Genomic DNA, 27368 nt, shown 5'->3' with positions numbered 1-27368 from the left:
CATACTATCCCCTTACACCGAGACATTCATGGATTTCACAGGTTCTGTGATTGATTAAAACCAGAAAAAATGCAGGCTTGAAGCCAGCCAGCCACAGAACTTGTGTAATTCATTAGTGTCCAGGTATAAAGGGATGGTATGGTAAGCCCAGCAACAGATGAACATGTCACATACATGAAGAACTGCGTATGGCACGGTACAGGTATTGTGATTTTGCAGCTAATTAGCGGCTGCTGTGTCTTCTGGTCAAATACCAGTTTATCTTTGTAGTTTTGCTTCTGTCAATAAAGGCATTTTATATTTCAGACGAATAGAATCCAGTGAGCAGACAATCCTTGAAGTTACCGGTTTAATTAGATTTTCGACTTTCTGCGGTAATCCTGCAATGTAGACTTTGGTTTCCAATATACCATTTACAGGTGTAAATAGATGTTTGGGTTTATTTATATTCATAACAGCTTCTTTTGCAATTTTAACACTGATGCTGCTTTCCAGCTCTTCCACAGACACCTAGAGAGGAAACAATAAGGATTTTAGGCTTCTGTGTTATTGTTATAACAGTGTAAGAACATATAGGTTACATGGAGAGGTAATAGGGTAGATACACTGATGCGGATTGAATATAACAAAGATCACTGGGGCAGAAAACATGGCCTAAAACTGTAGGACAATGATATTATTATAATAATTATTATTATCTTACTTAGCGTGTACAATGAGTATCTTATTGCATCTGATGACAGAAAACAGAAAGTAAAGGCTCCCTGCCACTGGGTACTGCAAATATCAATGGTGCAACCAATGGTGGAGTCTAAAAAATTGCTGAATGTGTTACAGTATGCAGAGACGCTGAAGGTGGGTATCTCACTGCTCATTCAGGTGTTGGCATCTATACCAGGGATTGGCTGACACTAGCACTTGTATATTATGGCAGCAGTGACACCTCTGAATCAGGCTCATAAAGTACAGGAATAACAATGGCAGCTGCTGCTGAAAGTGCATGTGGCTAATGTCAGGCAGCAGCATTACCAGCCACCAATAACAAAGCAGCCATTGGTGACTGACCTTTGCTGCAGCTAGTGGTGGTGCGGCATGGTTGGAATGAGGAGAGACAGCAGAAGGTGGAGACACAAAATAACAATCAGTCACTGAACAGTCATCTGCTGTCACCCATACTTGTCTGTCACCATTAATTATAACTGAGCGTCCTTCCTCTGCCGATTCTAGAGAAGGGATTTGTGTAGGCCGGGTGTTTTACTTTAGTGTCATGCTCATTGCTGTAAAAGGGCATGGACAGTTATTACCCATGTTTGGCAACTGTCACCATAGAGAAAACAGGAGATCACCATAGGTGACAACTGAGCTCACTGGGTCCAACTGCTGAACTGAGATAGTATCAGTAGATGCCCCATACCACCCTGCCATCAGTACTGATATTGTCCCTCTAACTAAGGCTGAACAAACACCTAAAGATTTATTGTCCAATCTGGCTGGTTGTAATGAACACCTGATAATGGATGGAAGCAAATGACAGTTGAACATTTACTCCCAAACACTGAGAAACAGACAAAAATGGTCAATCAGACAAATTTGGATAAATCCATTTGATTTAACCAATTTGTGTGAATGACCGTTTTTGTCAGTTTTCCAACATTGTGAAGCAAATGGTCAGTTGTCATTTGCTCCCATACATTACCAGATTTTCATTCCAACCAGCCAGATTGAACAATAAATCATTAGGTGTATGGCCAGCTTAACCCATCTCCTCACAGCAGCTATTACACAGTTACTAATGTGTGACACACGGCCTCCACCAACTGCCACCAGCATGCCACATGGAACCATACACAAGAGTCACAATGTTCACTGTGACATTATGACATCACACTGTATGGCAAGGTATAAAGCCCCAGTGTACAGTAATATCAGTGGTTTTTCTTGAGTTGAAGCTTTAGCTGACACTAGGGAAAGGCCTCCAAGTGTTACTAGTATCTTATACTAGAACTAGTAGTCTACTTTCTGCTGTTGGACAACGCAGGATGAGTTGGAGAGAGTTATCCCAGCTTATTGAATTGTATGGTAAGTAAAACTTATTTTTTCCAGTAAAATTAAGCCAATGTCTCATTCCTTAATATTTGTTCTTTGAAGTGGGAGGAATTATCACAGTGATCTCCTTTTCTAAAAAAAAACCCAATGAATATAATACTTGGGACTGTGTTTATGACAAATGATACATGAATGGGTTGTTTGATCAAATGTTAATGCCATATTCAGGTGTTACTATAGTAAAGATAGGTCATAGGGATATGGGCAGAACGGATGGTGTAATGGTCAGCATTACTGCCTCACAGAACAATCCAAAAATATACTGGTAGGTTAATAGGTTCCCAACAAAATTAACCCTAGTGCCCCCATTGTCTCGAATGCCGGCTGGCCCCGCCCCTCCCCAAGAATGCCTCTGCCTGTCAGTCAGGCAGACGCATCCGAATTGCTGCGCTGAGATTGCAGGCCCTGTTCTGCACATGCACAGAATGGGTCCGACCATCAAGGCAAATGCAGTAAGGAACGCATCGCGCCCTGTACTCTCTATTACCATTCTACACAGTGGAGTCACATTATTATGACCACCTCCTACATGTGACGTCGGCAGCACGTAGCCCATGAAGTACGCCAAGTGTTGTGCGCTGGATTGGTGGGTAAAAGAGGCGATTTATCAGAGTTGCAAAAAGAGATGATTATCTGCTTTTGGGCCACGGTGGCATGAAGGTGTATCGTGACTGGACAAATGTCCCCATTGTGAATAACCGACATGGAAACTGCAGAGCACCACATGCCATTTATGTGAGAGGTGAATGTTGGCTAGGAAGGTGCATGAGGGCCGACCGAAACTACAGTGGAGCAGCTCACAGACAAAATGTACCTGTGTCAACCTACCAGCACCTTACTGAGTCCCTCCCAGCCCGTCTAGCTGCTGTCTGTGCTGCACACGGCGGTTACTCTGGCTATTAGCTGGTGGTCATAATAATGTGACTCCACCGTGTACGTGGCCGCCTATTCTTTGTATAACTACAGCAGGATATTTACCATTGTGATTGGGGAATAAACATTTGGGGCCTACAAATTGTGATGTTTGCATAAACGTTTAGATGTATATATGTAATTACACTTCTGCTCTTTTTTAGTCGTAGGTATCTTATAATATTATATAAATCATATTATTGCTGTAACTCAAAGTGTAAACCAGTGATAATTGATCCTTACTTGTTACCTTTGGCTATTTATCATACCTATAATATATGATCTATATTTTCAGATGTACCAAACATCATTGAGCCTTGGCTGAGGTCTGGGCGGATGAGACCACCCCCAGTAACTGGTGCGCGGAGACAACGCCAGAGGCCTCCAGTGAGGAGAAGAGGAGGAGAACAATCAGGGCTGCATGGACATCAGGAGAGTGGAAGGAGCAATACTCCCTATCAGAGACCGGCTGTTGCTCGCCCGCGCACCTATACCAGATGCACTGCTGGAGAGGGAGAAGCAGGCCAGGCATGTGTCACCTGCATGGAAAATGATGCACATGGGGAGAATATTGCAGTGTTACCCTGCTCCCATAGATACCACATACGCTGCATTGCACCATGGCTCTACATACACCATGACTGCCCCATCTGCCGTCAACGGTGTGCTAATTATTGAGCACTGGAGCTGGCTCGGAACATGTTTCCAAAAGGACATTATAGGCACTTCTACCCTGCCTGCACCATTCTCCACATAGTGGCATACAGAATGGACATTACATTGACGTGCTGTCCTGGGATAGCAAATATTGGAGTTCGAGTGGAGCATGATAGTGGGTGCCTGCTGGATGGGACATCCCATTACCGAAGCTGTGTGGACATTCAACATTCCTTGATCTACGGTGTCACAAATGTACCAGGAATACCTCATTGAAAGCATTCCCACCCACCATGGACAGCGCAGTGGCCGACCACAGGTACTTAATGATCCTGACCAGCAGGTCTGCTCAGAGTTGTCTGTGGCAACAGACAAGTGACACTGGCTCAAATCACATCCACATTCAATGCAGACGGTACCAGAAGCAAATCCGGCAGGTCCTGAATCTGAGCAGCCGAATGTGCAAGGACTGAGATGTCCGGTTTTAGTGCCCATGCACGCTGTAATACCGATCAGTATGCGCTACCATCGGTCACATCATCGAGACTTCCTTATACGGCACCATCCTTGTGGCAGGTGCAGTTTCAGAGTACTTTGTAACATTAAACTGCATAAATTTCAATAAAATCTGAAATAATGGAGTTCTAAAGCTTTTGACCAGTGTACTGTACGTGAGGCCAATTTTTGAGAATGGTTTCTGGGGGCCACTTTAAGTAAGAAGTGTGGTGGGAATGTGTATTAATGTTCTTTATAAGAGGATAGGGTGTATTAGTATTCTCTACTAGGGGGTTAGTGTGGTGTGGGGGTGTATCACTGTTATCTAGAGGTAGGGTTGTCTTAAGGGAGGTACACACGGAGGGATGTGTGTTTAAATTCTAAGCATGCTTAGAAATTAAGCACGGATCTCTCCATGTTTGCCCCATAGCGATAGCTATGTGCGGCTGCGCGCGTCGCTATCACCGGTACTAGATTGGCGTGCATGCATGCACACCAAATCTAGTTAGATCGTTCATTTCACTGCTGGGTGAAATGAGCATCCCCCCCAATCGCTCAGCACACATCGCGCTGAGTGGTGTGAAGAGATGTGTGCTGAGAGTTCTGTGCTAGATCACTCACCACACATCTCTCCCCGTGTGTACGGCCCTTTAAAGTTTTTTTTTTAAGGATAGTAGGTGTGTATCAGTGACGTGAGGTGAGGCAGAGCCTTTCCTGTCATAAAAACTTTTGTTCCAGAGTTTTGACTGTATAAAGTATGTGGAAAAATACAAATAATTTGTTTGAAATATCTTCTTTGTATTATTCTAATCATTTTTATAGCTAAAACTCTGGAGTGAAAAGTCTATGGCGCCAGTCTTTTCCACACATCTCTGATGAAAGCTCACCACAGCTGCAACTGTGTATAATACCAACATGTATATAGTGCTGCACCTGTGTATAATGCCCATATAATGCCCCTTTGGCTCATACATTGTGTGTAAATCTGTCTCTGATGCTAGCCAGTGCCTCCTCAGCCATTTACCTCAGTGCATGTTCCTGGTGTGTAATAATATTTTCTGTACCTTGGGGTGGGTTATATTGTTGTTATGGGGGGTGTAATAATGTTATCTGGCAAAACTACACTGTATGGACGTTATCTGGTGTATGTAGTAATGGTGTGTGTGTGTGTGTGTGTGTGTGTGTGTGTGTGTGTGTGTGTGTGTGTGTGGTGGAGGTGTAGTTACTGTATGCCATGTGAGAGCTGATAGTGAGTGCGTGTGTGTATGAGTGTGTGGGGTGTATATGAAAGTTAAACGGGGTGTGCAGCAATGTTACTTGGGGTGGGTGTGTAGTAATACCATGTGGGAGATGATTCGGGGTATTAATGTTTTACATATATTAATAATCACACATACACAGTACTAATACTAATATGTATATATGTTGCCTAGTGCCTCATGGGGTTTTAATCAGAGTTCTGCGCAAAAGGGACGCCTGTTTCTGACAGATCTTTTACACCAGCATAGGGTGGGTACACGTGGTGATATGAATGGCAACAGCTGCGGCCTACAGAAACTCGCGTAGACGGTCTGATACTAGCATCAACATAACAGAAGGTGACTAGCTTGAACACCATGGATGTCAGTGTGATTCCACTAGCTGCTGTCCCTGTGTTATCTGGGTTTATTTTGCCTTCCTCCCTCTCTTTCCTCCTCTGTGTTTCCTTTAGCCTCTCCCTCTTCAGCCACCCCCCCCCCCCCCATCTCCCTCTTTTACTCCATATGTATCTCATCCCTTCTCTATTTCACATTCTCACTCTGACATTTTTCCCCCTCCTTCTCTTTTTTTCTCTTTCCTGCTACTCTCTCTCTCTCTTGCCTCCTCTGTCTTGCTCCCCCCCCCCCTAAACTGTGTCTGTTTCTATTTTGCCCCTCTGTTTCTTGCTCTTTTCTTCCATCTCTTTCTATTTTTACCCTTCAGCACCTCCTACTTCATGGGCCTCTCTTCTGTTCTTCCAGTTATTGTCGCACCAACCAGACACAGGCTATGGCATGTGCTGTTTACGTCAGAGTTGGTCTGCTTGGCAGAGTGGACTTAAATTGCTTGCTCACGTGCCTGGATTGTGGTTGTAAACTTTGCGAAGGGCTAGTGTAATTATCTAGTATTATTTAGAGGGAGAGCGGGGGGCTGGGAAGTGGAAGTTTCTGAAGAGTCTGCTGTGTGTGTGGATCTGAGCACTCAATCAGCGCAAAAGAACAGATAGCAGCTACCAGCTAGAAGAGACAGGCGCCATAGCATGAGGTGGGAGAATGCTTAAAAAGCTCAGTTCTGTCTCCTACTTGTAATACTGTTTTAGGGGGGTTATTTAGAGATGAACGCAGATTGTTGCATGCGCAGCCAGATCATTAAACATCCTGGATGAAAACCTGCTTCAGGGCGCGACAATAACTGGAAGAACAGAAGAGAGGCCCACTGCCTGGTGCGCACAGGCAGCTTTGCAAAACCGATCACTAGAAATGCAAATGCAGTAGGAGGTGTTAAACCCCTCCTTGCTGCATTTGCGATCCCAGCGCTGCAACCGGCGTCGCAGCCTGGGATTAACACAGTGACCAATGGTTGCGATGTTCCCCTAAAATGTCCAGCTGAGTAAGCTTCAGCTTACACAGGCTGGGCGTCACAGGGAACCATGCAAGGCCAAGAAATCTGTGTCTCTAGATGCAGACCTTGGCCTCGCCATTACCAGAAAACAGGGCGACACGTCCCCATTTCCAGTAATGCTAAAGGGCCCCGCCCCCGAATGCCTCTGCCTGTCAATCAGGAAGAGGCTTATGGAGGGCTGCCTGCGATCATGCAGGAACCGTTCTGCACATGCGCAGAATGGGACCGGCGCCTGCGCAGTTTCCTGATAATCGTGAAATTGTGCAGGGGATCACAATAGCGATCAGTACTGAATTAGCCCCTGAGTTTGGGAAACGCTGTGAAAGACCAATTTGTGAGTGTGTAGTAAGCTGAGCCTTGCTTGTTTCTTTTAAAGTCATCTATTTTTACATATAAAAAGTAGAACTACTGTATATAACAAAGACCAAAGGTAACAGGAAGAGCCACTTACTATATGCCACTCTCCATTATTGATGGATTTGCCTCCGGTAGTAACTTTTGTCCAGATATCATTCTTGAACTGAATCTCAATTTTCCCATCTCTCAGAGCAAGGAGAAACCAGGAGTAGTTGTCAGCCGATACGGCGTACAGGATCACCCCCTCCTCATCGTACGTCCGGAAGTCAAACTCTGCTGAAAACCTATTTGGAAAATGAATCCCACAATGACAACCGTGTAAAGTGGCCATGCCGTCAATTGCAGCAGCCAGCAATCTACTCTGATGTGAAGCGTAACAGCAAAACACTTCTCCATGACTGCGGCTGCATAGAACGTATACAATAACACAATTATCAGCATCACTGTTTCTTTACTGGGGTTCTGGGCACCGGACAGACAGCAAAAAGAGAAAGAAAAAAAAATGATGCATACTAAGGAGCAAGCTAAATTGCAGCAGCTGATTGGTGGCTTTGTACAACTTCTCCACCTTATCTCCCTCCAACATTTGATACGCTTCCCCTTTAATGTCTATCATTCAGAATTAGCTGATAGTGTGGAAGTCCTGTGCTGCCTATGCAAGGCAGCTGCAACATCAGTCACTAATATCATATATGAGGCAATAAGGATACATATAGGAATCATTTAATCAATGCCACTAAGAGCATTAAATGTTTTAGAAATTCAGGTACACATAACAGAGACAGTGGCAAAATACGTAGGGCCTCTGCCGCCTTCCCCGGCAACCCTGGCTCCAGGGAATGACCGGTTGGTCATATAATCTAGAGAAGATATTTTAGATCCGTATGTTCTTTCCTCTTCCTTCTGAACTATCACAGTATTTTTATTGTATTGTTAATCTTATGATGCTAGGGCAGGAGTATAGAAAACTAAGCCATCTGCTGGAAAGTGCTAGTCTTGCCCCATATGTCACCTTCCAAAAAGCAGGGCCAAAAACAATGACAAAAGCTAGTCATACAGTACTATCACAATATGACATACAGGTAGGGTGACCATAATATCCCTTTAATCTGGGACACCTATGATTTACACAGGTTCTGTGGCTGGCTAAACTCTAGCCTGAATTTCACCTGGTATTAGCCAGCCACAGAACCTGTGTAAATCATAGGTGTCCCAGATTAAAGGGATATTATGGTCACCCTAATAAAGGAAGATAGCAATCATTTTCTGACCTAGGGGTCTATGGGGTAGTTTTGTGAAACAGTGAGAAGAGTGGAGAAGTGAGCCAGTGGAGAAGTTGCCCATAGCAACCAATCAGCTGCTACTTTTACATTTTATAGAAGGCACTTGAGAAATGTTACCTCAATGCTGATTGGTTGCCATAGGCAACTTCTCCACTGGCTCACTTCTCCGCTCTTATCACTGCTTCAGGAATCTACCCCTGTGTACTAAGCAAGAGAGCGATAAAGTGGAGAGATATAAAGTACCAATCAGCCACCCCCTGTCATTTTTCAAACACAGCCTGTAACATAAGAGTTAGAAGCTGATTGGCTGGTATTTTATCTCCATCCACTTTATCTCTTTCCAAGGCTTAGTACATAGACCCCTTATCTCCACTTTATCACTCTCCAAGGTTTGTTCATATACCCCTTAAGCTGGTTACACACTGGGCCATATATTGTGCATTCGACTGAACAGACGATATATTGGAAGCGGGTCGGCAGGTGTGTACACCCAATATATCTGTCGACGAGGTCGTTCACAGACATATCGCGTCGGCTGCACAGCTGATGACCGATATAGCTGCAGATCTGGCTGTGTGAACAGATGACCCACCGCCCACCCGTACACCGCCTTTTGCAGGGACTGACGTCACAGCTGGGCGACCAGGTACATATGTCCACACTGTTGGATGCCAGGACCGACATATCAAGCGGCCGATCGGTAAGTCTATATGCTGACCAGAATCAGCCACTCTGACCACGCAACAGCGGGTATACCATCAAGTCAGCTAGGTGTATACCCAGCTTAACAGATGCTGTATGCCTGATAAGACAATCAGGCAAATGCATAACCTACATCAGACGGTGATTACTCGGAAGATGCTAAGCAGTAAATAAATCTCCTTCTATTTACCTTGTTATATCTGGCAGTTTGAATCTCAAATATACAACAGGTATCCCTTTGAACTGTTCCGCCAGGTACAGAAGTTCATAATTGGTCTCAAGATTGAGTGGAACACAAACCGGGATTTCCTAATTGGAGGGGGGGGAAATAAAAAAAAATAAGACTGATACAATTGTAGCAAATGTTAATCATTTATTAAAATATTCAGTCAAAAGAAATAATTAAATCAGTGTAACATACAAAAAGAGTAAATTGCAAGAATGAGGTGTAGGTTTTCAAGCAAAATATGCCAAAGGTCATTTATGAACTACAAAAATAAAAATACAGATCTGCATTGCTCCTTTATTTGGGCCCCTTATTATCAACTAAGCATATTCAGTGGCACGCTCACATCCCAGCCTACGTTTGCTTGCAAATGAAATACTGTTTTTCTGGTTACAGTATGTTTAATGCTTGACACACTCATCTTGCTGATCCAAACTTAGCAACCAAAGCCCCATCCCCCAAATACAAGTTCTTTCCTGTAAAAACAATTGTGTTTGCGAGGTATAGTAAGCTGTAGTGGTACACATCTGTATAGCTGAGGCATAGAACAGCACTTCTCTTTCTGTTTATACCAGTGATGGGCAATAGGTGGCTCTCCTCCCTTATTATCAAACTAGTAAAGGGAGGTACAGCCCCTCCCTGCCCCATTTAGTCTCCACCCACCTCACTGCTCAACCCCCCTTTACCCCGCTGAACCATGCTGTCCCCTGATCTGTACTGCCCCTCACTCTGAATCTCCACCACCCCCTCTCTGTTCACTCCTCTTCCCATTCCTCCCCACTAACTTCCGGAGTATGGACAGTCAATAGTTCGACACCATATCGTCGACAAGCATTAGATCAACAGGGTCAAAAGGTCAACAGGCAAAGGGTAGACAGGTCAAAGGGTTAACAGGTACAAAAGGTCAACACACATATGGTCAACGCTAGTTTTTTTTTTGGGGGGGGGGTTCACTTTTTTTCAACTTTTGCATGGTTTACCATCCACATAGACTACAAATGGGAATAGTAACCTGTAGCAGTGGAGCAAGGCACCAAAGAGTGGCAAGCGAAGAAAGGCAGCGAGGGTCTACGTTACTACATTACCCCTATGTGGAGTTACAGGTGATGAAACGTACAAAATGACATCAAAAAAATCATTAAAAACTTGTGTTAACCTTGTTTGTGGGGACCATTCCCATGTTGACCTTTTGAGCCTGCGGATCTTTGGTACCCATTGACCTTTTGACCTGTCTACCTTTGACCTGCCAACCATAAGGTGTTGATCAATTGACTGTCTATCTAATAACCGTAACACACCCAGTTTACACTATCTACTGCATATTGGTTTCCCATTATTCTTCCAGGGAAGGATGAAGCCTATTCTGCCTTTAGTCATGTGCTGTGCTCCTATCAATATTACACAAAGCACTGTAACGTTAGAAAATGCTGCATTTCTGTAAAGCACAGTTTTACGCCTGCAAGCACCAGTAACAATGATGCATGTGCCTGACACTCACTGTGCCTAAAGCTCCAGTTACCTTCTATATGTCCTCTGCATTCAGAGCTCACATAAAGGTGTGTGCACCCTCTGGAAGCCTGGCGAGTACAGATAGTTGTAGTGGCAAAAGAAAGCCGCAGGAGAAGTGACGGTGCTCAGGGAAGAGGAACATACTTATGTTATTGCTCTTAGCTACCTGGAGCACCTGGGGGAGAAATAAAAATAGACCAGCGGCTGATATCAATAATTGAAAATCACGGACTGTGAACTATCTAGTTCAGCAACTAATTGACTTTGCACGGTAGGGCTGGAGCGGGTGCGTCTCCCACACTCCCTGCTCATTTCTCCTCATTACAGATGTGTTACAGCCAGAAGGATGAAGCCGTAAGAGAGAGACCCCGAGGGTGCACCTGTCAGCTTCTCTCGTACAGAGAAAGACCAGGCCGGCTATAAAGAAGCAGCGCTGTGATATTGTTTGTAAAAATAGTGGGTGACTGGGATTTATTTTTTGCAATTTTCAATGATGAATTCAACTCATATTTCCTAAGTTCCCACTTCCTTATATATTAATGGTGCGTGATTACTCTTTCAAATCCCATGACCTAAGACCTAAGACTTCCAATTTTCACCTCCTCACAGTACATCTGCACTGAACGAACACTCTCGGCCATTCCCATTCAAGAGGGCACGTCTAAGACGCACGCGCATCCCTGACGTGCAAGCGGTCATGCCTAACAAGGGGGCAGATGTATTAACCTGGAGAAGGCATAAGGAAGAGATAAACCAGTGATATGTGCAAGGTGATAAAGGCAGCAGCCAATCAGATCCTAACTGTTAATTTACATATTGGAGCTGATTGGGTGGTGCCTTTATCACCTTGCACATATCACTGGTTTATCACTTCCTTATGCCTTCTCCAGGTTAATACATCTGCCCCGAGGTGTGATTGCGGCAAGATGTAGTCACGATGAGCGTGGCTACATCTGTATGTCTTATAACCTTTGCCCTTTTTTTATACTTACTGTTTCACACTGAGTGGTTCATATATCAAGTAGTGAAAAGAGTGGTTGCCCAAAGCAACCAATCAGCTTGCACCTATCATTTTATAGAATGTACTTGATAAATGCTAGCACAAAACTGTTTGGAGAAGTGGACCAGTGGAGAAGTTGCCCATACCGACCAATCTTTTCACTGCTTAATATACATCACCTCCTGATTTATTTTATTGAGCGGATAATAAAAAAAAGTATATATTATCATTGTGATTGGGGTTTAATAATAAATAGGCCTGATAGTCTTCTTTAATGCATATTAGTGAAAACGAGGTAAAATTATACGCCATTTTCCCTTTTTTTTTGGTAAGAGTACAACTATATTTTATTCAGATTCTATATACAGTATGTAGCATTTCCATTTCATGGAAACGGACAGCTGCGGCCCAGCAGATGGCGCTGTTGGGCTTTCAATGGTTTTCTGCTACTAGAAAACAAATCGTCCTGTTCAGTTTAAATCATCAGGAAATTAAAGTACTGTCTGATGTCATATTTTGCTATACTAATTACAATATTGCTTTCATTGTAATAAAACAGCCTGCAGACATCTCTAAACAGGTACATATAAAACTAATTAGATATATTAGATATATTAGCGATACTGTCAACAAAAGTCTATATTAAGAAGACGGATTATCTAGGTCTATTTCATGTTTTCATGTTTATTAGAAGATAGTGACAATACACTGTCAGAATGGCCCCCGGCTCTGTCACCTAACTTACTGGGGTCATTTTCAAATGAGTCCTTGTCCATCTTGGTAAATCAGCCTATGTTTTTCCGCTGTTACACTTGTTCTGGGAGATGTGCTGGAGGGGTACCCGGATTGGCGTGAAGCAATGTATTTAATTGCATTGAAGACTATTACACAGGGAGGATGCTGCGTCTTTATACGCAGCTGCTGGGATTTTCAACAACGCAGGTGGGAGTCTTTGCATAGTAGCCATGTACAAAGACTGTGAAAGCAGTAGCATACATCTCTGACTTTGGCCAATCACAAGTCTCCTTTGGTGCAAAATGTGCTAGAGCCAGGGATGGACTGGCCCACCGGGGAACAGGGGAAACCACCGGTGGGCCCCACTGCCTGTGGGCCCACCTCCTTCTTTAGGGATTAGGTTCCAAACTGTAGCCTAGTGCCCTTTAATTATACTGCACAGGACTATGGGCCCAGCCCATGCACTCTCTTACAGTTAGCGGGTCCTCTGTTGTGGTTGGCCACACCTCCACTATTGCCTGGCCACACCCTTAAGCATAGGCCCCTACCACTGCATTACCCCGGTGGGCCCTTCTTACCCCAGTCCGACACTGGCTAGAGCTGTATTTTGTGGCGTACACACAGCACGATACAAAAACTGACGAACACCCAACTCTACATGAGGTCCTAAATGTTAAATATCAGACAGCTTTCAGCTGAATTAACATCCTGTCCATATATCGTATTCCCATTTACATTTGCTACTAAAAATAGGTCACCTTCACCAAAAGTGACGTTTATAGTCCAGGACTGAATAGGAACAATGTCTCTACTGTGCAGTGCAAAAACTGCTCTTCACGGAAACTAAAGTTGGGTGGTTGGAATACTCATTTTTTGCAAGCTATACCCCAGGAGCTTTCAGGGGCTTAATCAGGATCCAAGATACTGCCACGTTCCAGCCTCAGTGCCAGGGCTTAGAAGGAATTATACAATTTTGTAGCCTGCTGGGTGCACAGTGTCTCTGCCAAGTCATTCTTAAAATGTGCCAAGTATTTGAAGCATTCTTAACAAAACAAAAACCAAGGCCTGGAGAGGATAAGTAACAAAGAAAGACAAAAAAATCCTAAAAATAAAACCAGCAACATGCTGACAGCATTTACAAAGAGGCATCGGGAAGCATGGCAATGAGGTATGGTAATAAAGGAGGGAGGCACATAATGCGTGACATAGATCATTGCCTGTTTCAGCAGCCTGCAATAAAACATACTGAGAAGTCTATAGCCCGGGGGCAACAGGGAGTCAGCGCCGATTGCACAAATCACTCAATAAGAAACTGGAGAACATTAGGTATCCCTCTAGGTGATCTGTTGTAGCGTTTCTGGCACAAAATAACACCTGTAACTGGGATTTTTACAGAGATGAATGGCTCAGTGCCTCATGCAGACCTCAATAACTGACAATTGCCTACAGCTGTGTGTTTCATTATAGTGCGGTCAATGACCCCTGTAACTCAGTGTCATTACCTATTATTATGCTGCTAATTTGCTGCCCTGTCCAAGTACAGTTGGATTGAATGGCGGGGGGGTGATGGAGTTTAGCGGTCGGCTATGGCAGGAAAATTATTGGATGTGTAATGACAAATTTGAGTGATACTTTTTTCTGTACTAAATGTTATTAGCACATTCCAGCTGAGTGTCTGGTCTGCCTGATCATCGTACACAAAAAGTGGCCACGTCTGTAACACACAGATCAACACTACTGCAGATCACATTTTACGGATCTCCTGAGTTAAGTCTCCAAAATGAATGCCCCACATACAAATGGTTAATGTAGAGGAGGATTTCTGTTACAGTTCCATGTAGTATTTCAATTCAAAAGAACACAAGAGGTCTACAATTGGAGCTACTACTATAATAATAAGTGCAGAAAAGTCATAAATGTACCAGAACTGAAGATACAGGATGTGATCACCGATACCACCCCGAAGATACACTGAGAAATGACCCGTGCCTATGACTGTATTCATTTTGTTCTGTCCTGTAGAGGACTAGAGACCAGCATCTGAGAACATACAGTGACCACCATACTGTACAGCAGGTGCACACTGACATGACAGCCAATTTAGGAAAAAGTGTTTCAGTGCTTCTGCGTATTTGAATGTTTGTATGTTTTGGTACACTGGTGGAAATGCAATGAAAAATGCGCATTTTCCATTCTGTTATCATCCTTTATTTTTAAAGTGCCAACATTCCATGCAGCTCTGTACAATGCCGGGATCACGATATGACTAAATAATACAATGATATAAGGCAAACAAAAGATGCCCTTTCCAGAATGACATAACAATCTAAGATGTAAAAGACATTTGGTACACAAGGTAGCTAGATAATAACTGTGCTGCCTGCTGCAAGGGGAAAGCATCATCAGCCACAATAACAAGGCAGCCAATGGCAACTGGAATTATGTGCACGGGGTCGGTGACAGAGGGGGGTCAAAGGGGACAACTGTACCAGGCCCCAAGGATCAGAGGGGCCCCAAGGATACGCCGCTTAGTGCTTGGCAGGGATTTGAGCCATCTTGTCCAAATAGGGCAGTGAGCTGTAGGCGGTCTGGGCGCAGCATCAGGGTGACAGGAGCCTCTCACACACACAGTGACTGTGTGGCGCGAGTGTGCGTACGCTCTTTCGGGTGCAGCTCTGTTGCAGGATTCCTGTGCCCTGCACTGACCTCTTCTGGTGGGGTGTGAGGACTGCATGGTTTCTGCTGTGTGGTGTTCGGGTCTGGATACTGGGGAGTGCAACTTAGAGGAGTCTCACTCTCCACCTGGGGTAACAGTGGATTGGTGAGGGGATACAGGACTTTGGGATGGGATGGGGGAGCTGGTTATGCAGCATGGAGTCATTGGGGAGAGAAAGACTGTATGGTGATGTATGGTGACAGATAGAGAAATAGAGAAAAAAAGATAAAAAAATTAAAAGAGTGTGCAAGAGCATCTTTCTCACACTGTAATAAAGTAATGAATCACTGAGACTCGAGTGCTATTTGTGCGATCGGATTCCTGGTGTTACGATGTCTACTTTCGTGTACGCCCAATCTCGTCCGATCTTGGAAGCTAAGCAATGTTTTGGGCCTGATCAGTACCAGGGACATTATATACGACCCACCATATAACTGTCGAGTACAGAGGGTTCTCTTTGTATGTATATTAAATATCACCCTTTTCCAGTATTTTTTTTCCAGTATTATTCATATACATTATCGCCTGGTTCTTAATATCACCCTTAATGTTTAATATTTAATAATATTATCTTTGTATGTATTTAATATCACCCTTTTCCAATATTATTCATATACATGTTCGCCTGGTTCTTTCCTCTCAAAATGCTTATTGCAGGTGTTACCTTACAACTCCTTTTTGTTAAGCTCATCAACACTGTCACCTGCAAGGTCACCAACCACCGTTATATTGAACATGGTGAGCGATGTCACTTTTAGGCACATAATTAACATATATGTCAGTATAATTAGCATAATCTCTATTATATGTGATTTATTATATATGAGCCACTAGGTTCTTATCCCCTTAATCATTTAATAGTCTCCATCATGTTTATCTGTGAAAAATTGGTATACATGTCTTTTACCATACACCTTTCTTGTATTTATCTATATGGATCGGTTTCCATGGATACCGGCATACCATGTCTCCTAAAACTCCGTCAAGATGGCCACCACATCTCTATGTACTGTATGGAGCTTTCCTCACAACAATATGGCCGCCACAGTACCTATTGGGGAGGACCTTCACTACGCAAAGACCTGAGAACTGACTCCTGATCCCTAGGAGACGCCACAGACGCATGCGCAGTGCGCGAGGAGCGCCGTCGACGCATGCGCACTAGCGAACCGGAAGTGGGGCGGAAGTATCCGGAGACACGTGACCCGCTACCTCCGTCGCCGGAAGTGTGGCGGAAATGCCGCACTTCACTACATATTTACAGTTTTGAACCTTTAAACATTGTTTTGAGCTTTATGAAACATCCGTTTTTCATGTATATGCACTTATAGTGATCCCTATTGCCTGAGGCCACGTTCTATGTAGAGTCCTTGATTGCTTGTAGATTAAATGTTTTTAACGAGTCACATGATCAATTGTGACATCACAACCCCTGAGCTAGCATACCAGGGGTATAAATAGGCATGTTATCTCACTCTGTCCCTACCCTTTGAAGAAGTCTGGTGTGACGAAACGCGTTGGTTTCCCTGCAGTGACCCCCTTGCCTATCTTAAAGTTAAGTCAGAATTCCTTACCTTTTACAAAGACCTTTATGCTTTTACCAGTGTTTGTGAAACTTTTTATGTTTTATTCCACTTTTATATATTATTAAAAAACTTGTTTGTAATATTATATATATTTTTTGGCTCATAAATTTTAAGTTTTAATGATCATGTTTTAAACAACACAAGTCGCCTGTACCCTTATCCCCCCACTCTATATATATATATATATATATATATATATATATATATATAGAGAGAGAAAACAGTTCCTTATATAGCACAGCAAATTTTGTTGTGTATATATATATATATATATATATATATATATAATCATCTGAGGGGGCCCCAGAGATATCATTGTACGGGATTTCTGTTTCCGGCCCTGTATGTGCAGCTACAAGTGGCAGGGTACAGATGTAATGAGGAGAGACCATGGAGACCTGAAAGGTGAACTAATTCTTGCAGATTGCTGATCGCCATGATTGTCCACATTCAGGGCCGGTTCTACACCTTGTGGCGCCCAGTGTGAAAGTTTCCATTGGCGCCTCCCTCCCGCGGTAAAACAGTTAGTGTGCGCCGGATGCGGGCGTAAAAAATAGGGGCGTGGCTTCATAGGGGAGGGGCGTGGCCACAGTTATGTCCCCAGTAGTTGTGCCCCCCCAGTTGATTTGCCCCCAATAGATTTTCCCCCTGTAGCTGTGCCCCCTGTAGCTATGCCCCCAGTAGATTTGCCCCAGTAGTTGTGCCCCCTATAGCTATGCCCCCCAGTATATTTGCCCCAGTAGTTGTGCCCCGTCGCTGTACCCCCTGTTGCTTTGCCCCCAGTAGTTGTGCCCCCTGTCGCTGTGCCCCCAGTAGATTTGCCCCAGTAGATGTGCCCCCTGTCGCTGAGCCCCCAGTAGATTTGCCCCCAGTAGTTGTGTCTCCTGTTGCTTTGCCTCCAGTAGATTTGCCCCAGTAGGTGTGCCCCCTGTCGCTGTGCCCCCAGTAGATTTGCCCCCAGTAGTTGTGTCTCCTGTTGCTTTGCCTCCAGTAGATTTGCCCCAGTAGGTGTGCCCCCTGTCGCTGTGCCCCCAGTAGATTTGCCCCAGTAGTTGTGTCCCCTGTTGCTTTGCCTCCAGTAGATTTGCCCCAGTAGTTGTGTCCCCTGTCGCTGTGCCCCCAGTAGATTTGCCCCAGTAGTTGTGTCCCCTGTAGCTGTGCCCCCAGTAGATTTGCCCCCTGTCGCTGTGCCCCAAAGTAGCCGCTTACAAACACACACAAAAATAAAAATCAATACTTACCACTGCCCTACTCCTGCTTCCCGAACGCTGCTGCTGCTCAGTCTGGCCTCCCGCGTCTCCACTCTATGGGAGAGAAGTCATGACGTCACTCCCATAGCATCGCCGCACAGACACTAGAGGTCAATAATGACCTCTAGGGTCTGTCACTGGAGCCGGCTGCAGCGGACGCCCACACAGCCCACGGCGTCTGCTGAAGCCGGAGAGCGGGATGCGGGTAGGCAGCGGTGCCTGCTGGGTAACTGCGGCATCAAGAACCGCTCCTGTCCACATTTATATTAACTGAGTATCCTTTCTCTTAATGACACCAAAGCCAAGTGACCTTCATGATACCTGATCTCTCTGGAATTTAGTATCATATGACAAGTGACTGTGCTGCACAGCCATTGGTGTGTTCTTTGAGCAGGTGGATACATTATTCTGTAGCCTTTAGCCTGAGCTCTATTTGTCATTGGCACCACGCTTGTCACCAGGATGTAGTCATAATGGCGACATTTACAATGTAGACAGTAATAATGTACATATTCTGCACTGACTGGCACTAGAAGGATAGGATATGGGGGGGTAAGGCTAGGGAAGGCTTAAGCACTAAGACAAAGGTTCCCAAACGCGGTCCTCAAGGCACCCCAACAGTCCAGGATTTAGGTATATCCATGGCTCAGCACAGATGGTTAAATCAAATTGACTGAGGTGCTAATTAAGTCACCTGTGGCCAAGCATGGATACATTTAAAACCTGGACCGTTGGGCTGCCTTGAGGATCGCGTTTGGGAACCTCTGCACTAAGGTGATGGGTAGGGAAGGGCTACTGGAAGGGAGGGTTTGGGTTAGGCGAGCGTTAGGCACTAAGGTGAGGGTTAGAGGTAGGCTACAGAAGGAGAGGTTAGGGTTAGGCTTATGGAGTGTTAGGGTTGTTGGTATAGTGCGATGGATCGATACCATAGGTGTGCAGTGGGGAGCCTTAGATAAAGTATTACCTCAGGAGTTACCTTGTATACAGACAGAACGAGACTTGAGATGTATATCTCCTTTATATAGTACTGAAATAGCAGGATCAATACAACAGGTTTCAGTATCATCAGCTTATGTCTTTCTCCCTCAGAGACTCTTCTAGAATAACACATGTGAGGTAAAACAAACAAGTACATAACATATGCAACAGACAAACACTACATCTCTGTAACTATACAGCGCCATCTGCTGCCCCTGTACGGTAACTACATGCATGTAAACAAAACCATAGTCTGTTGTCCATATTTCAACACCCCTTCTCAACAGACTGGGTTTCTTCAGTTAGACCCATCTTTGACGTAAGTCTCCAATGTCTCTCTCTGGTAAGAGGCTTAGTCATGATATCAGCTGTCATATCTTCTGTTGGGCAATAGTTCAACTCTATAAGACCTTGTTCCTGTAGATCCCTCAGGAAGTGATGCTTGACATCAATGTGCTTGGTTCTTGGGTTCACTCTTTCTGTTTGCGCTAATGCAAGGCATCCTTGATTATCCTCATATATCTTGATAGGTTCTTCTTGAGGCATTCCTAGGTCTGATAGTAGTTGCATTAACCATACCACTTCTTGACTTAGTGTGAATGTTCCATCACCTTCTCTTGAGATTTGCATTCCCAAGTAATGCGTTATGTGGCCGAGGTCTTTTGTTTCAAACTGACGGTTTAGTTCTTGTAACAATTCAACTTCGTCCCCTTCTTGTTCGAAACAAACTAGCAAATCGTCCACGTAAATTAATACATAGAACCATCTTTCCTCTATCAACTTTGTGTAGAGACATGGGTCTGCTTTGCTTCTGATGAATCCCTTTTCTGTCAGAACTCCATTTATCTTTGTATTCCATGCTCTTGCTGCTTGTTTAAGACCATATATACTCTTGTTCAGTTTACATACGTGATCTGGGTTCTGAGAATTCACGAAGCCTGGTGGTTGTTCCATGTATATATCTTCCTTTAGTTCACCATGTAGGAAAGCCGTCTTTACATCGAAATGTTTCACTTTCATACCCTTTATGGCTGCTGTTAGGAGTAAGGTTCTAATGGTAGTGTGCTTCACAACTGGAGCAAACGTTTCATCATAATCTTCTCCAAATTTCTGTGAATATCCTTTTGCAACAAGTCTTGCCTTGTATCTTTCTATTTTTCCTTCAGAATCATACTTGACCTTAAAAGTCCATTTACATCCTATGGCCTTTTTGTCTAATGGTAGTCTGGTCAATGTCCATGTCTGATTGTCTTCCATTGATTCCATTTCTTCTTTTGCGGCTCCTAGCCATTTCTGTGCTTCTCTTTCAGAAAAATTTGCAATTTCTTCCCATGATGCAGGTTCTTGTATGTTAATGGCTTTTGCTTTGTAAGATAAACGTGTAGGTGCTTTTCCCTTGTTTTCTCTTGAAGAGCGTCTCACCCCCTCGGATGCACTCTCATGAGTGTCGCTGGTATTTGTCTTGTGTTGTACTTCAACTTCTTGAGTGATCTCTACATCATCTGTTTCTTTGGATTTGGTGCTTTCTTCTTCTTCAGTAGAGTCTACTGGAGTTATGACATCATCTCGTGTTTCTTCTATGAATGTCACACTGTTGCTTATAACTACTTTTCCAGTTCTTGGATTTAAGATTCTGTAGCCTTTTGAATGTTCACTATAGCCGACTAGAACTCCCTCTTCTGCTCGGTTCTGCAACTTGCTTCGTTTTTCAGCAGGAATGTAAACGAAGGCTCTGCATCCAAAAACTCTAATGTGCTTTAAGCTGGGTTTCTTACCGTGCCACAGCTCATATGGTGTCTTCCTTACTGCTTTGGAAAGTAGTCTGTTTTGAAGATAGGTGGCTGTTGCTGCTGCTTCACCCCAATATTTATCAGGTAGTCCTGAATCTGTAAGCATGCACCTTATCATTTCTGTTAGTGATCTGTTTTTCCTCTCAGATACGCCATTTTGCTCTGGTGTATATGGTACTGTCTTCTGATGCTCAATACCGAGTCCTCTTAAGTACCGTTCTATTTTCTGTCCTGTGAACTCGCCTCCATTGTCGCTGCGTAGAGTTAGCATATTCCTCTTGAACCTGTTTCTGGTCATGTTCACATAGTCTTGCAGCTTTTCAAAGACTTCATCTTTACTTTTTATTAGATAAGTGACTGTGAACCTGGAGTAGTCATCAATGAATGTCAGTATATACCTTTTGTCTCCTACGGTTCGCGTTTTCATAGGTCCGCATACATCACTATGTACCAGGTCTAGTGGTCTGGAAGCTCTGGTTTCACTTTTCTTAGGTATTGTTGTCCTTGTCGCTTTCGCTTTTATGCAGCATTGACACTTCATCATTTCTGAACAGTCTGACACTTTGAGATCCCTGGCTAGGTCTCTCTTCTGCATTTCCTTTATGCAATCTGGGTGTCTGTGTCCTAATCTTCTATGCCACTTATGAATACAGTCAGCGTGTTTCTGTGTACTCAGCTTTGCCTGCTGTGCTGCGATATCCAGACAGTATAAATGTTCTTTTATTCTGGCTGTAGCTAGTGTTTCTCTTCCGTTTTGGATAAAACACTTATTATTCTGAAACTTTACAGTAAGTCCTTTTTCTACTAGATTCTTTACTGATAGCAGTGCTCCCTCAAGCTTGGGAACATATAGCACATCTGTTACGGGTATTTCTGTATAGCTGCCATTACCCTTGGAGCATAGGAATTGACCATTCCCTTTCCCTTCTGCAATGATATTTGTTCCATCTGCTAGGTAGATTGTTTCTTTATGGTTCAAATCAAGTTCAGTAAAGAAGTCCTTGTTATTTGTCATGTGACTAGTCGCTCCTGAGTCTACATACCACTTTTCTGATAATTGGTTTACTGTCGCTTTAAATGTTCCATTCCACTTGTGTGCTCCTGTATCTGTAAGTGTGGCTTTGGCTCTTTGTTTGTGTAATCTTTCTGGTGGTTTGTGCTGCTCTGTCTTCCATATGGTGCAATCTCTTTTCAGGTGACCCACTTTCTTGCATCTGAAACATGCTCTTGTTTCCCTGGTGTGTGGCTTAGTGTCCGCCATTTTAAGTGCTTTCTCTGTGTCACTTTCAGTATTGCACTCTGTAAGCTCCTTTCTGCGTTGATACTCCTCTATGAGCCTGTTCTTCACAAAGTCTGGTGTGATTTCTGCTTCAGGTCTCATTTCTAGTGCGTTTATTAGTGCACTGTATGTATCTGGTAAACTGCAAAGGAGGATGGCTACTATGTGGTTGCTTTTGATTTCTTCTCCCATTGACCTGAGCTGTATGGTTATCTCTAGTAGTGCACTGATGTGTTCTTGCATTGTCTTGCCTTTATTAAATCTCATTTGATATAATTTTCTTAATAGGAATAGTTTGCTGTTCAAACTTGCTCCTTCATGCACTCTCTGCAAAGCACACCACATGCCTTTAGCTGTACTCTCTTGTCTTATGTGTATAAGCTGTTCATCTTCCACTAGTAAACTTATAGTGGCTCTTGCCTGTCTGTCCTTCTTAATCCACTGCTGATCCTCTCCTTCAGGTCTGTCTGCATTTATAACATCCCATAAATCATCTCTGGTTAATAGCATTTCTACTTTAAACTTCCATGTTTGATAGTTCTCATTAGAAAGCTTGCTTGCAGCTAGTCTGAGATCTGTGTAATTTGCCATAACCCTTCCTTGTATAGATCTCTCTATTCTTCTGTGGTATTAAACTTGTTTTACTCACAGTTTTCTTTCCAAGGTTCTCCTGGGTTGTTTCTTGTGCGTTACACAGTCTGCTGTCTGCGCCTGCTGGGACTTGCAGTGCGACTCGTGATCTGGATGCTGCTTGGGATGCACTCCTGAAAACTTTATCTTGTACAGACTCCAGTCTGGGCCCATAACCTGTTGGTATAGTGCGATGGATCGATACCATAGGTGTGCAGTGGGGAGCCTTAGATAAAGTATTACCTCAGGAGTTACCTTGTATACAGACAGAACGAGACTTGAGATGTATATCTCCTTTATATAGTACTGAAATAGCAGGATCAATACAACAGGTTTCAGTATCATCAGCTTATGTCTTTCTCCCTCAGAGACTCTTCTAGAATAACACATGTGAGGTAAAACAAACAAGTACATAACATATGCAACAGACAAACACTACATCTCTGTAACTATACAGCGCCATCTGCTGCCCCTGTACGGTAACTACATGCATGTAAACAAAACCATAGTCTGTTGTCCATATTTCAACAAGGGTTAGGCACTAAGGGAAGGGTTAGGCGTAGGCTACAGGTGGGGAGGTTAGGGTTAGGATAGGGGAAGGTTAGGCACTAGCGGAAGGGTTAGGATACAGGAGGGTTAGTTAGGGTTAGGCACTAAAGGGTGGATTAGGGTTACAGGGTAGCCAAAAACTGACCTAACATCACTGTTACTAAATACTTTTCACAGACCATGTGACTCCGGCACACTAGCTCCCTCTATAGTATGTCTTTCCTAAACCTGGTAAGGATTCAACAGAAATACGTTTTGACTATAGGTCCTAATACAGTATTCACACTGTTAAACATCAAAACTGCACAGGGTTCATACCAGGTATACCCACAGCAATTATTAAAGGTTGAGTATCCCATATCCAAATATTCCGAAATACGGAATTTTTTGAGTGAGAGTGAGATAGTGAAATCTTTGTTTTCTGTGGCTCAATGTACACAAACTTTGTTTAATACACAAAGTTATTAAAAATATTGTATTAAATGACCTTCAGGCTGTGTGTATAAGGTGTATATGAAACATAAATGAATTGTGTGAATGTACACACACATTTTTTAGTGCACAAAGTTATTAAAAATATTGGCTAAAATTACCTTCAAGCTGTGTGTATAAGGTGTGTATGAAACATAAATGCATTCTGTGCTTAGATTTAGGTCCCATCGCCATGATATCTCATTATGGTATGCAATTATTCCAAAATACGGAAAAATCCGATATCCAAAATACCTCTGGTCCCAAGCGTTTTGGATAAGGGATACTCAACCTGTAATAGACAGCTTATGACCAATATTATATTCCCGCATAACAGCATGGGATCAAAAGTGTTGTGTCTCTGGTTTGCGGGCAGCACTTTTGAATATGTACATTTAGCAATAGCTTTGACTAGGTTTAGCGAAAATTAACTTTAACAATAAATCAATAAAATGGGTTCTGACATTAAATAATGATAGAATGAACAGATAGGGAACAAATAAACACTCAGTGATGTTTAATTGTTTTAAAACCCAGGTTAGACCCAGGATTTTAGTGGAAAAGGGGTATTAGCCTTTAAACATTGCCTGGAACTACTCAATTGTAGCCCGCGGCGGCACACAGACTGCACTTTCCACCGATTTCTGTCCACCCCCTCCTGAGGCTTGGAAATAAATCTATGATAAGTAGGGCTTTCTACCCTTATTGTGGCCGACGGCTAACGTGTTAACCCATAGCTCCAAGCACTGATCCCAGAATCTATGGGTTAACGCTCGTTAGCCACAGATTTACAGCGGGTGGAACGTATCAATCCTAATTGAATCCGGACCTAACTTTTAAGGAAACTATTGTCTTAGAAAAGTCTCCAGGATAATATATGCCCTAACACTGCTGATACTAATAATATCCATATATATTCATGCAGCTTGAAGATATTTTTATATAAGGAAAATAATAAGATTTTACTTACCGGTAAATCTATTTCTCGTAGTCCGTAGTGGATGCTGGGGACTCCGTAAGGACCATAGGGAATAGACGGGCTCCGCTGGAGACAGGGTACTTTAAGAAAGAATTTGGATTCTGGTGTGTTCTGGCTCCTCCCTCTATGTCCCTCCTCCAGACCTCAGTTAGAGAAACTGTGCCCGGAAGAGCTGACAGTACAAGGAAAGGATTTTGGAATCCAGGGCAAGACTCATACCAGTCACACCAATCACACCGTATAACTTGTGATAAACATACCCAGTTAACAGTATGAACAACAACGGAGCATCAGATCAACCCTGATGCAACCATAACATAACCCTTATTTAAGCAATAACTATATAAAAGTATTGCAGAAGAAGTCCGCACTTGGGACGGGCGCCCAGCATCCACTACGGACTACGAGAAATAGATTTACCGGTAAGTAAAATCTTATTTTCTCTAACGTCCTAGTGGATGCTGGGGACTCCGTAAGGACCATGGGGATTATACCAAAGCTCCCAAACGGGCGGGAGAGTGCGGATGACTCTGCAGCACCGATTGAGCAAACGATAGGTCCTCCTCAGCCAGGGTATCAAACTTGTAGAACTTTGCAAACGTATTTGAACCTGACCAAGTAGCAGCTCGGCATAGCTGTAATGCCGAGACCCCTCGGGCAGCCGCCCAAGAAGAGCCCACCTTCCTAGTGGAATGGGCTTTCACTGACTTTGGCTGCGGCAATCCAGCCACAGAATGAGCCTGCTGGATCGTGTTACAAATCCAGCGAGCAATAGTCTGCTTTGAAGCAGGAGCACCAAGCTTGTTGTATGCATACAGGATAAACAGTGACTCCGTTTTCCTGACTCTAGCCGTTCTGGCTACATAAACTTTTAAAGCCCTGACTACATCTAGTAACTCGGAGTCCTCCAAGTCACGAGTAGCCACAGGCACCACAAAAGGTTGGTTCATATGAATGGATGAGACCACTTTTGGTAGAAATTGTGGACGGGTCCGCAATTCCGCTCTATCCATATGGAAAACCAGATAGGGACTTTTATGAGACAAAGCCGCTAATTCTGACACGCGCTTAGCCGAAGCCAAGGCTAATAGCATGACCACCTTCCACGTGAGATATTTCAACTCCACTGTTTTAAGTGGTTCAAACCAGTGTGATTTCAGGAAACTCAACACCACGTTAAGATCCCAAGGTGCCACTGGAGGCACAAAAGGAGGCTGAATATGCAGCACTCCTTTCACAAACGTCTGAACTTCTGGCAGAGAAGCCAACTCCTTTTGAAAGAAAATGGAAAGGGCCGAAATCTGGACCTTAATTGAGCCTAACTTCAGGCCCAAATCCACTCCTGACTGAAGGAAGTGAAGGAAACGGCCCAGCTGAAACTCCTCAGTAGGAGCATTGCTGGCCTCACACCAAGAAACATATTTTCGCCATATCCGGTGATAATGATTAGCTGTTACGTCCTTCCTAGCTTTTATCAGAGTAGGAATGACCTCCTCCGGGATACCCTTTTCTGCTAGGATCCGGCGTTCAACCGCCATGCCGTCAAACGCAGCCGCGGTAAGTCTTGGAAGAGACAGGGTCCCTGTTGCAACAGGTCCTGTCTTAGAGGAAGAGGCCACGGATCCTCTGTGAGCAATTCTTGCAGATCTGGATACCAAGTCCTTCATGGCCAATCTGGAACAATGAGAATTGTCCTTACTCCTCTTTTTCTTATTATCCTCAGTACCTTGGGTATGAGAGGAAGAGGAGGAAATACACAGACCGACTGGAACACCCACGGTGTCACCAGGGCGTCTACAGCTACCGCCTGAGGGTCCCTTGACCTGGCGCAATAGCTCTGTAGCTTCTTGTTGAGGCGTGACGCCATCATGTCTATCTGTGGTAGTTCCCACCGAATTGTAATCTGTGTGAAGACTTCTTGATGAAGTCCCCACTCTCCCGGGTGGAGGTCGTGCCTGCTGAGGAAGTCTGCTTCCCAGTTGTCCACTCCCGGGATGAACACTGCTGACAGTGCGCTTACGTGATTCTCTGCCCAGCGAAGAATCCTGGTGGCTTCCGCCATTGCCACCCTGCTCCTTGTGCCGCCTTGGCGGTTTACATGAGCCACTGCGGTTATGTTGTCTGACTGAATCAGAACCGGTTGGTCGCGAAGTAGGGACTCCGCTTGACGTAGGGCGTTGTATATGGCCCTTAGTTCCAGGATGTTGATGTGAAGGCAAGTCTCCCGACTTGACCACAGGCCTTGGAAATTTCTTCCCTGTGTGACTGCCCCCCACCCCCGGAGGCTTGCATCCGTGGTCACCAGGACCCAGTCCTGAATGCCGAATCTGCGGCCCTCCAGAAGGTGAGCACTCTGCAGCCACCACAGAAGAGACACCCTGGCCCTGGGGGATAGGGTGATTAACCGATGCATCTGAAGATGTGATCCGGACCATTTGTCCAGGAGATCCCATTGAAAGGTCCTCGCATGGAACCTGCCGAAGGGAATGGCCTCGTATGATGCCACCATCTTTCCCAG

General features: G+C 44.1%; 1 protein-coding gene across 1 annotated transcript in view; it reads right to left on the bottom strand.

The window, feature by feature from the left end:
• The window catches only part of PROS1 (protein S), a 114241-nt gene that overhangs the window by 21068 nt on the left and 65805 nt on the right, over positions 1-27368 (bottom strand). The window contains exons 9-11 of the mRNA XM_063956289.1: positions 9343-9461; positions 7262-7451; positions 346-510 (exon numbers count right to left, since the gene is read on the bottom strand). Coding sequence (XP_063812359.1) covers positions 346-510; positions 7262-7451; positions 9343-9461 — 474 coding nt within the window. The remainder of the gene's footprint in view (positions 1-345; positions 511-7261; positions 7452-9342; positions 9462-27368) is intronic.

Source organism: Pseudophryne corroboree, chromosome 2 (genome assembly GCF_028390025.1).
Source record: "Pseudophryne corroboree isolate aPseCor3 chromosome 2, aPseCor3.hap2, whole genome shotgun sequence".
Taxonomy (NCBI): Eukaryota; Metazoa; Chordata; class Amphibia; order Anura; family Myobatrachidae; genus Pseudophryne; species Pseudophryne corroboree.
This window is presented reverse-complemented; position numbering and strand designations above follow the sequence as displayed.